The sequence below is a fragment of the Rhea pennata genome, chromosome 1 (genome assembly GCF_028389875.1).
Source record: "Rhea pennata isolate bPtePen1 chromosome 1, bPtePen1.pri, whole genome shotgun sequence".
Lineage (NCBI taxonomy): Eukaryota > Metazoa > Chordata > Aves > Rheiformes > Rheidae > Rhea > Rhea pennata.
This window is the reverse complement of record NC_084663.1, coordinates 71137585-71151085: the sequence shown is the minus strand read 5'-3', so window position 1 is coordinate 71151085 and position 13501 is coordinate 71137585. Positions and strand designations below refer to the sequence as shown.

Here is a 13501-nt window from a genome sequence, read left to right as displayed (position 1 = left end):
TGCCTACTGCAGGACAGCAGCAGTTAGACTTCCTTCAGCAAAGCAAACTCATTCTTACGGTCATCCTTGGTCAGCAGACCACTAAAGCACAACCTGAGCTTTCGACTGGTTCCTAAATCCTGTTGAAGCAGTCAATGGGACTTCAGTCAGTTGGACTCCAGTCAACAAGGCTGCAGCATATGTTCAGAGCTAAGCGTGCATCTATTCACATTGCTAAATGGAAGCAGACACTCAGAGCCTTAAGTATGTGCATGATCAAAAGTGTCTGGCAAATTATTTTGGTGGATAGAGTCTGCTTCTACATAAGCAGTTACTACCACAAACACGTGCACCCGTAGGTGGGAATCTGAGAGACTCTCTGACAAACTTGGCCGACAGACATGCACTGACGATGACCACCAACACCCACCTATCCTTTCTCTCTCAGAATTACTACCTTCAACTCAGCAAATACAAATTAAATTCCCTAAGACACTCTCCATACTGGAATTTTTAGGAATGCCTCAAATTACATGTCTAAGTATTCTTACCTAATAAGAAAATAATCTTCAAATTGTAATTTCTGGTATTTTTCCAGACCAGTCAAAACCACTAAGCTGTTGGGGAGCACCCAGGCAGGTACTGGCACATCGGTGCACATCGGTGTTGCTCTGCTGAGAAATCACGATCTTTATTCAGCCATTATACTCAAAAGGGACAAATTCCATCTTCCTTTACACTAGGATACAACTGAATTACGCAATTTCACAGGCCTCAGGGACTGAGCCCTGCACTACTGTAGCACAGCAGAATTTACCTAGTGCTCTCCATCACAGCCTAACTAGAAAAGCACTCTGCTGTCAGTGAAACACAGACAGGTTTCCAGCCAGATTTATCTAATTTTGTGACAAAGAACAGCCTCTGCTGTACCGTCAGCTAGCTTTTCAACTGTGTTAGGGTACACTGGGAGTCGGAGAACACACGAGCTCCAGTTATTCCTCAACAGGACGAGGAAGCAGCAGGAAAGAAGGAAATCGGAAAAAAAAGCTGACCTTGCTGCAGCTATTATACCTTCAGGAAAGGCCAAGGGAAAAGAGGAGACTTTGAATCCTCTCCATTTTGGCTCGGCTTGACATCGGCCTGCTGGAGTACACAAGCGGTCAGAGCTGAAGCGACCCACACCCCTCAGGGGCACCTTCTGCTCGCACTGTTAAATAACTCCATACAGGGACCGCTGGAGCTATTTTCCGAGCGCTGTAAATCCAGAGTAGCTCCAGTGAATAAAATACTAATGAAATATGGGAAGCCCGATATCAAACTTGATTACTTTTATAGTGTAAAACATTAGTCACTCCAAAACAAGGCTGTGGGCCTGGTTTTCACTGTGTGTTTGAAAATGAGTGTATATAATTTGCAATCATTGCCATTTACATCCACTTTAAAGCTTTTTTACGCAGCCACAGTGCAAAAGACTTTACCTATAAGTAATCATAAAGCCGTTTATGGCATATATCCACGGCTGATAAGCTGTTTATGGCATATATCCACAGCTGACACACTGTTTGCTTACCTGCCTGCATTAGTTTTATCTTTGACTCCAAAGTTTTTAGAATGATAATTTGGACACACAAAAATAAAATTTGTACAGAGGTAAAATCCAGTATACCTTACTTCTTTCTATTTGTTCGCCTTCTGTACTTTTTACTGTGCTTTTTATGCTTTTGCCACTCCCCTCTTTGCCCCAAAATCCAAGCCCACCACATTCACATAAAAAACCAATCTATCCGAAAGATGTGGGACAAATAATGTATGTTTATTTAAGGCTATGTATTTTTGCAAGATCAGTATGTACATCGAATGTCTTTGAGCTACACTATCAACAACAGTATCCACAAATTAACTGTCAATTCATTTAAATGATGAGAGAAATTATCCTCAGAGAGTTACTAGCTGACTGATCGTACCAAATATACACAGGCTTACCACATGAAACATTGCTTTATATTCAGTTTTGTAATTCGTGTTTTTTATTTGTAATGCCCAGGTGCAACTTGTCCTTTCAAGATAAGCAAGAAAAAATTCAGCTTTTTCAATAGTTAAAATGCTGCTGCTTGACACCAGGGCCAAGAGCTGACTCAATTAATGGAGCCTTACTTTGCTTTTGTGTCCCCAGGGAGTGCGCAACCCTATAATACAGCATTAAGATGACAAGCCGCTAGGGCAGTCCTATTTACATGATGTTATGGGGTTTGGACTGCAATCTCTATTCAGCCCATCACTCAGTTGGAGATAGGAGTGAAATAGGAAAAAAAAAAAAAAAAGTAAAAGTAGCTGGCAGCAGCGGCCTTTTGTCATAGATTTGATTTATAGAGTGGTAATGTATAATTTTACCCTCCTCCATAGTTCCAACCTTCAATTTGTTGTCTCTTGATGCTTCACCTATGCGCTATATGGTTGTTCTTCCATTTAATGAAGCAAAACTGAGTCTACGCACTGTCAACTGTGTTGCCAGGTTTACCCCGATCTGGAAGACCCAGACAATCCTACACATGCAGCTAACCAGTCAACCAGTCAGCAATGGTGCAGCTGACTGCACCATACTCTTCTCACATATATTACAACCGATTTGATTGGAGCAGAATGAAGTTAAAAAAGATACTGAAATCTCTTCCTTGATCTTGTCGAAAGTGATGCAATATGAAAATGAAGGTGCATCAGTATTTGCTAAATATCTAATTTAATTCCTGCTTGGAGGCAGATACTTACTGTCCGCAATACATTATAAAAGAAAATTCAGTTGGCATTATTTATCAACTTTGCGTTTAAGTGATTGATGTAATGAATATAGCTTTTTGTTCCAGCATATCGCCTGACTGTAGTTATTTATAACTGAGTGTTAACCTGGATTTAGAAAAAGCACTCCCATATGAGGTAGCTCTTCAATGCATGTCTGAGAGGAAGTCAACGAGTGAGGCTTGCGCTTGAAGTAAAGCACAGGTTTAAAAACTGCTTTGAATACAGGTGGGCATAAGCACACGTTCAGTCTTAAACTAGCCCCACAGCAAATACCTCCATTATCCGATGTTTCTGTGTTATTGAATCTGATACTAAAATACAGTGATAGAGAAGGATGCTTTGAAGTTTCTATTGTTTAAAGAAGGATTTAAAGAAACATTTAATTCTTATTCAAGCTACAGTACAAATAAGAAGGCAGCTGTTTTTCACCTCTTCTTCTTCATTCAAGCCATTTAGCAGAATGCCAGTGACACTCTGACCTACTCTTAATCATAACATCATTTTCACAATCAGAACTTAGTCTGGGCTGAAAAGCATGCACTTAAGGCATGACTCAGAAGGAATTTGTATGTAATCCAATTCTTTTTTTTTTTCTTTCTAGGATTTTTAATTACTTAATTGCTAGATTCAGGTTTCCAGTTGGTCTTGTGGGAGCTGGACTGAACTCTTCAGGACTATAAAAGGTGGTCAATCGTGTCTAGTCAATCACAGTAATGTGTTTACAGTGGTAGCAAGGGTATTTAATAATAAAATAAAAACTTATTTAACTTATTTTTTTTGACTTAGTACAATCTCAGACCATGCCTCAGGGTACTACCCAGCTAAAATACAATTCAGCAGAGACAAATGCTTGTGCCAAGAAAGACCAGGGAACCATGTTCCATAGGCATCTGCTGTTACAAGGGTTCTTCAAAAATTTCTGAATTAATTATTTATTATTACATAGTTTTACTATTTCATAGGAATGACAGTTTGGTAATGCTCAAGAACAGACATCTCACTAAAAGGTTTAGATCAGGCTCCCTAGCAGTTTCAGAAAAAGGACAAATTTGACTGGAAAGTTGTCCAAGGCATGAAGAGAGACAAGAATAATTGTACTTATTTTTATCAAGAAAGTCTGCTATCTTGACTTTCTTGATAAAACCAAGCAGACACCATGACACTTTAAGAAAGAATCATGCTAAAAGGAAAAGTAAAAAAGAGACCTTCTGATAGGAATACAAATGAAATTACCCACTGCCTGGCCTCGTTGTTCTAAGTGGGTCAGAAAACGTCAGTATTTTCTAAATTTCTCACATCTCCCAGCGGGAGAGGTATCTTGAGGCAAAAATGATGATTCACTGTTTATGGAGTGCCAATAATTTTATAGGCTATCACCATGGATTACTGGTTAGATACGTGGTGATTAGCAAAAAGATTTCCAGGCTACAATCGCACTTTGTACAAGAAAACACTCCGCTTGTTACCCCATCTATTATCATGCCCTTCAAGTCCTGCACAGCACTAGCTATACACTCCTGTTAGTGAGACACTCCTTAGAAAACAAAGTTATTTCTTCTCCTCACGGTTCTCAGGGGCAGTCTGTACTAGACTGAACTGTTTTCAGTAACTGTCCGGCACATAATTAGACAGTCCAGCAGGTCCATACGAGCCCCACTGGATGGTTTGGAGCCGTACCAGCATATGTCTCCAAACAGATCTGTTCTCGACACCCTCCAAAGCCCCTATTCCTGGTTGTGTCCCCATGTCCCAGCAACAACCCAGCTGGAGAACATACCCGGTCAGCCAGCGCACGCTGCAGGATCGTGATGGGAGCAGGACTGAATTAGCAAGCCCATCAGGAGCTAGTGCGCTCCAGCTGAGTATTAGGCCATTTATAGACTACAGAGCAGGAAGGAGAGGAGAGCTTCTGTGCGAGACGGAAAAGTGCATTTATACCTATCCCAGGGCTTTAAGCAGTCTAATTTTTCAGCCGTAGACTTTTCTTCTACACAGTAGTGCTTGGCCCAAATTGAAAATTCATGTACCTTACAGCAGCCCAGAGCACAGCAGAAGATACAGAGCTCTTCTTTTCTAGGTCACTGGCTTACATCACTTTTTCTCAGCTGTGACCAAACAGCTCTACTGTAAAACAAACTTGTGTCCCTAACTTGAATGACATAGAAACTACACAGCAATTAACCTCAACCTGTGCAGTTTATTTGGCAAAAATCAGTCAAGAGAGCCAAGCACTCGAGTCAGCTCTCTGTGTTCAACTAAGTGTAACTCTTTTGACACAAATATTATCTCCTTGGAAATGCTCTCCATTTCAACTCAAGACAGAATTTTCGCTAAGAATGAGGGGCCCATTTGCTTCAGACATGGCCTATTCCCCCTTTAGCTCTGATAATGTAATCACAACTGGGTAAATTAGGCAGGAAACACTTTTCCTTATCCTGCAAGACACTTCAGATTTTAAATAAAAATAAAATCCTGCCCTACCCTCCTCTAGGCCTCCTTGCACAAAGGTCTACGCTGCTAAACCAAACTAGCCTGAGGCAGTCCGATGGCCCTGAGGCCAAGGGACAGACAAGGCTCATTCGGCGCCGGCCACCCTCCCTGCAGGCTCCAGCTCTCTCCCAGAGAACACGCCAAGAGCGAAAGAGCAGGGACGACTGCACGTAGTCGTGCCCTGGCTCCCTTTAATTCACTGGGATATACGTAACCTTCGAATCGAAGGTGATCGCATTTGTCTCCCACACGCCAGACAGCTTTCCTGACCATTCTTGGTCACCGCAAGACACCTCCTTCTCTCAGACCCTGGTGTCACATCAGCAGTTGCCTGTTCAACTTCTGGACTAATGCAGTGGTATCAATTAAAACCCTGGGAGGGTGCGTGGAGCCTGGGAGATGCTCCAGATCCCAGCTTTTATGGCCATCACAGGGCACAGGCTCTGTGCTGGGCCAGATAATGAAGAGTCAGTTCCTGTTGCTGTTGCAGCTTTCCGCTTTGAAACAAGAGGAAAATATCAAACCTCAGAAAACAATCAAGAATTACAGATGAGAAAGCACCAGTTTGGATGGACACCATGTATCATTCTGATCATACTGAAACATTCTGATTTTGGCCTTCTGCTTGCAAAATAATTTTTCTATGTGCTAACTTAAATTTTGAAACAAAGAGTAATTCTGGGCTAAAACAATCAAACTTTTCATGTAAGAAGTGTTGAAATCTGGCTTTTTCATATTTCAGAACTTACTTCTTTTTTAGACATTACATTCTTCAGAACCAATTCTTTACTGTTAAAAATTCAGTGAATAACCACTTTTGCATGGCAGCAAAGGAAGGAAAGTTATTTTGAAAAATACCCTGCCAGTTCTAATAAACTATTGTTCAGTCATTGTCTTTGTCTTAAACCCTGATGAATGCCACGATGGCTCTGTCTCAAAATGGCTATATACGAAGTGTCACTTATGTAATTTATTTTTTCAAATGAGGATGTGGAAAGCTTCCTGATACTTTTGATACAATACCACTAAAAGTAATATAAGCTATTGTTACCAAAAACAAATTCTGGAATTGCTCACATTAGCCAGTTTCCTGGATCCACTTAATATCTGCTTCAGATAGAGATTCAAATCCTTCACTCTTTTATGTTCAAGATCTGTAAAAGGTAAATGCCATGACTGAGGAAACCTGGGGAAAAAAAAAAAGAATATTCATGAGTTTTACTGCTCTTGCAACAAATTTGCTGAAAATATTTCCGAGCTTACTTTACAAAGGAGTATTTATACTTTCTAAGAGGTTTTGTGGGAAGAGGAAGAGAAAGGTGTAATGTCCAGAAGATTATTTACTGCTCCACTCTGGTCTTTTTCTTCTAATAATTTAATGATATTCTGTTTCATGGCCTACTTATTTTTCGGTCTATTTTTACAAAAAAAAAAAATTATTAGAAAGTACTAAAAGCACTTATTTGCATTTTCCAGTATCTAAGTTCCTTTTAAAAATCTGGCCCTTTTTTGACCCCAGGAATGCAGCACTGCCTTCATTTTCACTGTGCACAGTACAACCGATCCCTGATCTCAGGCCACGGTTCATGCTGTACCAACCTCTACCTTATAATATTGAATGAGAAAAGTGTTGCATCAAGAGTGTAACATTTTATGAATGTATCTTTTCTTGCCTTTTTTTCAGCTCAGCTATTCAGAATGTAAATAAGCTTTTCAGAGCAGGTCTCTGATCCCATATGTAATTTCAGACACTACTTCAATAAAAATAATTTATGAAAACATGTATTCATTACAATACCAAAATCAAATCTAACAAAAGCAATAACAGCAATAATAATAATGTTCTTGTAGGATTTTTATTAATTTCTTTTGATTTTAGTTAATAAACCAAGAGAATAGAATGGTCTTGTGTCAGCTTTCAAATGCTATGATGATTGAAAATGTCAAAGCCACATTTTTTTCACTTGAATCACCCTTGCATTTTCAAGATAATGCATGTCATATCAGTCAAGAGGTTAGATTTTAAACAATACATATAATTGATCTATATTAACCTTGACCTGACAAAGACTGTGTCTCTCTCAGGCTGTATAAGCATGAGAAAAGCTATCTGTGTTAAATTGCATGTAATGGGTTTTGTGACATGGTTTACTAATATAGAGATTGCTAAAGTAATATTATGCTTTATGCCCTCTAAAACTGTATGATTTAGAACAGTGGCCGTTTCGATCTGGTTGTATTTCATGTCACACTTCTACTGTAAACATTTAACAGTGTCTGGTTTACAAACCTCTTTTTTTTTTTTTTTTTTACTGATACAACCTTGTTTATCCAGCAGGTCTCAAAAAGATATCTGAAGGCTTCAGACAAATGACTAAAGAGCCAGCTAGCGGTGCATTGCACTGAAAAGAGACACTTGGCCGGCCTTTTGAAAGCCTGCTGGTCAGATCCTACTTTGATCAGGTTTTACACAATTCCACAGCTCAGTGATAAGATGTCATCAGCTTCTCAGAGGCCAGCCAAGTAACAGCACATGGAGCACCGGCTTCCCATCCCTAGAGAGGAACATTGGCCAGCTCTGCAAACCACCCAGCTGCAAAAATGGCAAACAGCAGTCTCACCTAGTGAAAAACAAAACGACCTAAGATGATTAACCCACAGCTTTTGTCACCAAGAGATTGAAGGTAATTAGGTTTTATGAACTTTAACTACAGCTGTTCTTTTTTTTCTTAAGTTTGTTTTGTAACAGAAGGCTTTTTATGAAGACAGGGCTGATTAACAAGATATTATAATTCTTATTAGGAGAGAACAGATCTTTACCTATTTTCTGTAACACTTCTGAGGAAAGCTCTTGTATGTCTTTGCAATTAAAATAGGAAAGACCAGGATGATTACTGCACATTGCATGTATTAGACTTTTGATTATTTTTTTCTGTAGCACCGAAATACTGGGGCTCAGTTAGGCATTGTACAAGTGAGCAGCAAGAGACAGTTCTCGCCTCAAGAAATTATAGTGATAGAGCATATCATGGGAAAGGGGAAATGACATGACCCAGGATCACAAAATACATCAGCTGCACAGCTAAAAATAGAGTCAAGGTCATCTGACACCCATACATAGCCTCTGAATGTTTTGATTTCCTTTGGGTGCACAAAAGGATTGCTTTCAAGAGATGGTAGTGAGGCTCTGTTTGGAAGCAGCTTAAAATTAATCAGGCTGTATAAGACAAAGAGGGGACTCTAGCTGTAAAATGTGGGCCCTCAGAAAATGCATCCTAAGCACAGTGACCAAACTGAGGACAGATATATGCATTATCTTTAACTTCAGAGAAACTGCTGATTGATGGCATCCATAACTCTCTGCTCCACTGAAGGACAATACCAGCCTTGTAGTGCTCAACGCTTCTTTAAAATTCATGCTGTCACTGAATTGCACCTGTGGCTGAAACCGGCTTCCCAGTTGGGCACACACTTGTGTTAGAAAAGGTTGGGTTTCCAAGCCGAATGTGAGCTTTGCATCTATTTTTAAGTAGATCTGAGAAATACAAACTTGTGCCATGCACAGACTTCCTGAATATCAACTTCAATTTCCTACTAACTAGCTTTCTGTGTATAAATTACGTCGCTTATATGCTGTGCTGGGTGAAAAGATCTTTGTCCTTCTAAGGAACAATAATTAAATACAATTTATAGTCCGTGTAAAATCAAACAAGAGGAAAGATGCCAGAGTGCAAGGGCTTGCATGGGGCAGCTGTGCTCTGACTTACAAGAGCTAAATAGTTAAGTGTCAATAGCGAAATTCAGATATTGAGCAGCCAGAACTTTTGTTATCAGTGTCATTTGATACAGCCAGTATTTAGCACCTCTCACAAGCAGAATCATATGGTATTATTTCTTCCTAATGAGACATGAATGCATACAATTTCATGAATAAATACAAAGTAGTAGCCAAGTCCTTTCAGCTGGAAGTTCCAATTATTCTTGTAATATTAGACATTGTACTTTTAAATCATACATTTTCAAACTCATTTTGTAGCTGCATTATGGAATAAGGCTTTGGCCTTCCTTTGAAGCATCTGGAATTAGTCAATGCTGGAGGCATGTACCACACAGACAGTCTAATGGTCTGATACGGTATGGCAGTTCCAGTGGTAACTTCCTATAAAGAAATATTTTTTAAATTTTTAGAATAAAAGAATGAAATACATAAAAAGCCTGAAACTGACTTAAAAAAGTGAACTAAAACTGTTTAGCATTGATGAAAATTCACTTAAAGACATTCACATAGAATTTCTTTAACATCATCTTGGGAGACAAGATCACATAGTGACAGGTTATTGCTGGGACTGAATTTTGACAACAAAATTCTGAAGCTCTTAAACATATAAACATAGCCTCAGTATTTGTAGGTTAACTTTCCATGAGTTCTGAAACTCTGTTTTGTATTTAAAATACTGTGAATGATTTTATTAAAGGTAGTTTTTCTACGTGAAAAATGGCTAGTACTATTTTTGAAAATCACTACAGGCTTTCTGAGGTCTATTTAGTTCTAAAAAGAAATATTTATATCCCTAAAAGGTCTGTGTTCACAGGAAAAAAAATGTAAATAGCTACATCTTAAATATTTTTCTTTATAACTTAATAGGGTACAAATGGGTCCAAATCAAAATTATGACTGTCAGTGTTTAGCAAAATCCAGATTCTAACAAACTGCTGCAAACAGTTCGTATGGACCAGCCATAGTGAGTTAACCTGGAGTAGGTCAACTAAAATTCCCTTAAGTAAGGGAAAGATTTTCTAAAATTAACCACTCTAAAGCCGTTTAATTGAATGCTGCTCACAAACTTGGAGGAATATCAAATTTGGATCTGAAGTTTGTGGGTTTTATTAAGTCCAAACCATGTTGACTATGACTATTTACTTCAGATCAACCATCAAAGACCTTTCTATTTTTCAAGCATAACACTTGAATCTCAGCTTGGTTCAAGTAAACTGCTTGTCTTTTTGGCCAGTTTTATGTTTACTGTAGATTGAGCCTGAAGAGGGACTTGCATTACATGAGTCAGTACAGCTGCTTAAGAGAAGACTATTTTGTTCTCCACGGTGTATACATTATAGCGCATGTGATATTTATAAAATACATAACACTGATGCTATCAAAGACATAGAAAATGATTACATAAGGAAAAGGTGTTTTACGTAAAACAGAAATAAGCTGGGACTCACTGACCTAGGAAACTGCGAGGACAAAAGCTAAAAAGAATCAAAACAGGAATGGACATGTACAAGGATAAGCAGGAATATTCAGAGTTATTGCACCTAATGACACATATTTTTCCAGGGATATTCAACTGAAGGATGTAAGGCTTAGAGTAATGTTTTGAGGGGCCAGGAGAACATATAAGATTAGCAAGCATTTCTCAGCTGAGGAGTTCATGCATCTGTTCATAAAGAAGTTGGTCATGACCGCCAGTGTCGGAGATCAGCTTGACTTTGTCCTTACCCGATATGAACCTTCCTATATTGCTCTAATGTACTGATCTTGCCAAGAGTTTTGACCAGCATCATGCAAAAATAAAAGCTATTAAAGGCTCTATCTTGTTTTTAATGAAGTCAATACCATTTACCCTTTGATTTCAGAAATAGCTGTGTCAGGCCTGCAGCTGTTTTAGCTGTGTTCCCAACCTCCCAGTCCTTCCCCATTAAAAAAGGAACAATCAAATATATAAAAGTCAGACTGTCACAATAATCTATGATTCAGTTTCTTCTGAACTGAATAAAGGGCTTGATAGGATATGTTGCATTGCCTTTGTGTTTCTAAAAATACATCTGCCATACATTTTCTCACATCTTTATCTGTGCACAGAGAGAACCATTTAACAGCAGAAAAACATTCACTAATATGCCTCCTTACTCTGGCAGGGCATGCGATGGAAATTGCTTCTGGAGCCGGCTGTGAAATTTTGAGAACTGGTCGAATGATTTTTCTACAAAAGTGACCACATTGCAGGTTTGCACCACTTGGACTAGATACAGCTGTATTGAGAAAAAGGGAGAAGTAGAAAAGAGAAATGATCAGAGACATACATTAAAAAAAAAAAGTACAAGAGAAAATATAGGATGATTTTAACAAAGAAAACCCTTTTTTTTAATGTATTGCCAAGTGCCAGAGAATTCAGTTTGTTGATTTACAGTCTTTGCTGTACAGAAAAAGAAACTTGCCTGCATAGCATACAATTCAAACACTGAAAGATCACTGCAGTATGTGAAAACTAATAATGCACCATTAAAGCATCATATAACAGCCTCTGATTTCCATGAGGCCTCCTAATTTTGTGCCATGCTTTCCTTCTGGATGCTTTAATTAGCCCTTGATTTATTTTTCACTATAGGGCAGGAACTGTTCTCCTTAATGGCTCCCTGCTAATAGCTGTCTGCCTGGTGTTATTTCTCTCCAATATCTTGTTGCTTATGGCACTGCTGCTTATCCAGTGATTCTTCCAATATGGCACAAACAGATCTTATATAACAGAGGAAGAAGCATGTGCAAGAAGGAAGGGTAGTTAAAGATTTAGGTAAGCGAGAGCAAGCTTAGAAAGCAGTACATACAGAGTCAGGCGTTTTCTTGAACCCTAAAATGGTTGCTCTTGCAATTGCCTTCTCTGCATCCAGCATGATCCATTCTTGGGGAACAACCTCTGGAGTTGCAGGGTTGGCAGAGCCTGTCACGGACATCTGTACAAGTGTGTGGATCAGGTTATTGAGTTTGACAGGAAAGCACTCCAAACTTTCCTTTATTTTCCTGAAAAACAAACAAACAAAACAGAAAGAAGAGGTAGCATTGATGCATCTCTTCTGTTTCCATTTTTTGACCCTTGGTTTCATGGATGCAAAAACAAACAAAAAAACCCCCCAAACCTAAAAGCCACCTCCCAGGAACATGTACTTGAGTTCACACCAGCTGACATTATTTCAATCAATACAGCATAACCAGCCCTTTAGCTCCACTGCTCAGGTGAATGCTCTTGCTATAGCTCATCAGATGGCTTAACCCGAGGTAGTTATTATTCAAGGACTGGATACTGGATACACATTAGCCTTCTTTCAGACACTAGAGAGAGCCAGACTGTTGCCATAGATATTTTGAGGAATTCCATGGTAGAAGACCATGGGCTCCCTTTGACAGGCAGGGGAGTGTGTCCTAGCACCCTCCTTTTGGTTACATTAACCTCACATGGACTTCCAAGGGTTTGCACAGGGCTGAAAATCTCTCGTGTCCAATTTGTGATCTAGCTGTATTTAGGTGTGCTGCTAAATGCCCTATCCAGGTGTTAAAAGTGCTATCCCTGTGGAGCTGCAGAAGATGAAGGAAAAATAGAGGAAGTTTCTCCCTATGCCATCTTCCCCCATTTCATTCCTGTGCAAGAAAAAACAGAATATACTTCTAATTTCCTAGAGCTTTGAGATCTTTCATCAGAAAAAGGCACAGTAAATAGAAAACAACTAGATACACATATAAATATATACTGTGAATTTGTCTTAACATCAAAGTGAACTCTACTTGAGAAATAACATGGCAAGATAATCACTGGTCATTGAAGAGTAAGAAGCAGTACTCATTAGAAAACACCTGCCTTGTTGAATCCAATTGCTGGTTAGAATCAATTTACCTTGTGATATCATTTTTTTTTTGTCTTTCTTTGCTTATTTCTACAGCTCTCTGAAGATATTCTAGATAGATTTAGATGTTATAAAACAACAACCTGTTAGTTTCACACTACATAGTACCAGAACACTACCAAATGGATTTTTTTTTCAATTTTGGACCATATCTAACTTGCTTAGCTGGCGTACATTAAGGGCTATCATATTCTTAATCACCTAATCAGTCCATATTTAAAAGTTAAGCAATTGTGTCAATTGTCATTTTAATTAGGCATAATCAAGACCTAATTTTCATGATCTCAGACATTGTGTCTTAAGTCCATATATTTCACATATGCAGCCACACCAGAAAGAACATTTCTACTTGTAGATAACCTCCATCAGCTTGAGATTTCATTCAAAATACTGTGCAAATTTATCATGTAAAAATTACGCACATTAAACTGAGTGATGATGGAGGAACTAATATGTATATATTTTTTTCTTAATGTAGTATAAGAGGAGTTATCTCTGAACGGATTCAGTCAACTCTTAGTTAGGAATTAAATTCTCCAAAAAGAGATATACACAG

The 13501-nt window shown here is 38.7% G+C and overlaps 1 protein-coding gene across 3 annotated transcripts in view; it reads right to left on the bottom strand.

The window, feature by feature from the left end:
• Nucleotides 1-13501, bottom strand: part of PIK3C2G (phosphatidylinositol-4-phosphate 3-kinase catalytic subunit type 2 gamma) — a 275977-nt gene that overhangs the window by 48494 nt on the left and 213982 nt on the right. For all 3 annotated transcript variants that reach the window (XM_062591246.1, XM_062591238.1, XM_062591256.1), the window contains exons 27-29: nt 11875-12067; nt 11180-11301; nt 6343-6451 (exon numbers count right to left, since the gene is read on the bottom strand). In XM_062591246.1, the coding sequence (XP_062447230.1) occupies nt 6343-6451; nt 11180-11301; nt 11875-12067 (424 nt within the window). The remainder of the gene's footprint in view (nt 1-6342; nt 6452-11179; nt 11302-11874; nt 12068-13501) is intronic.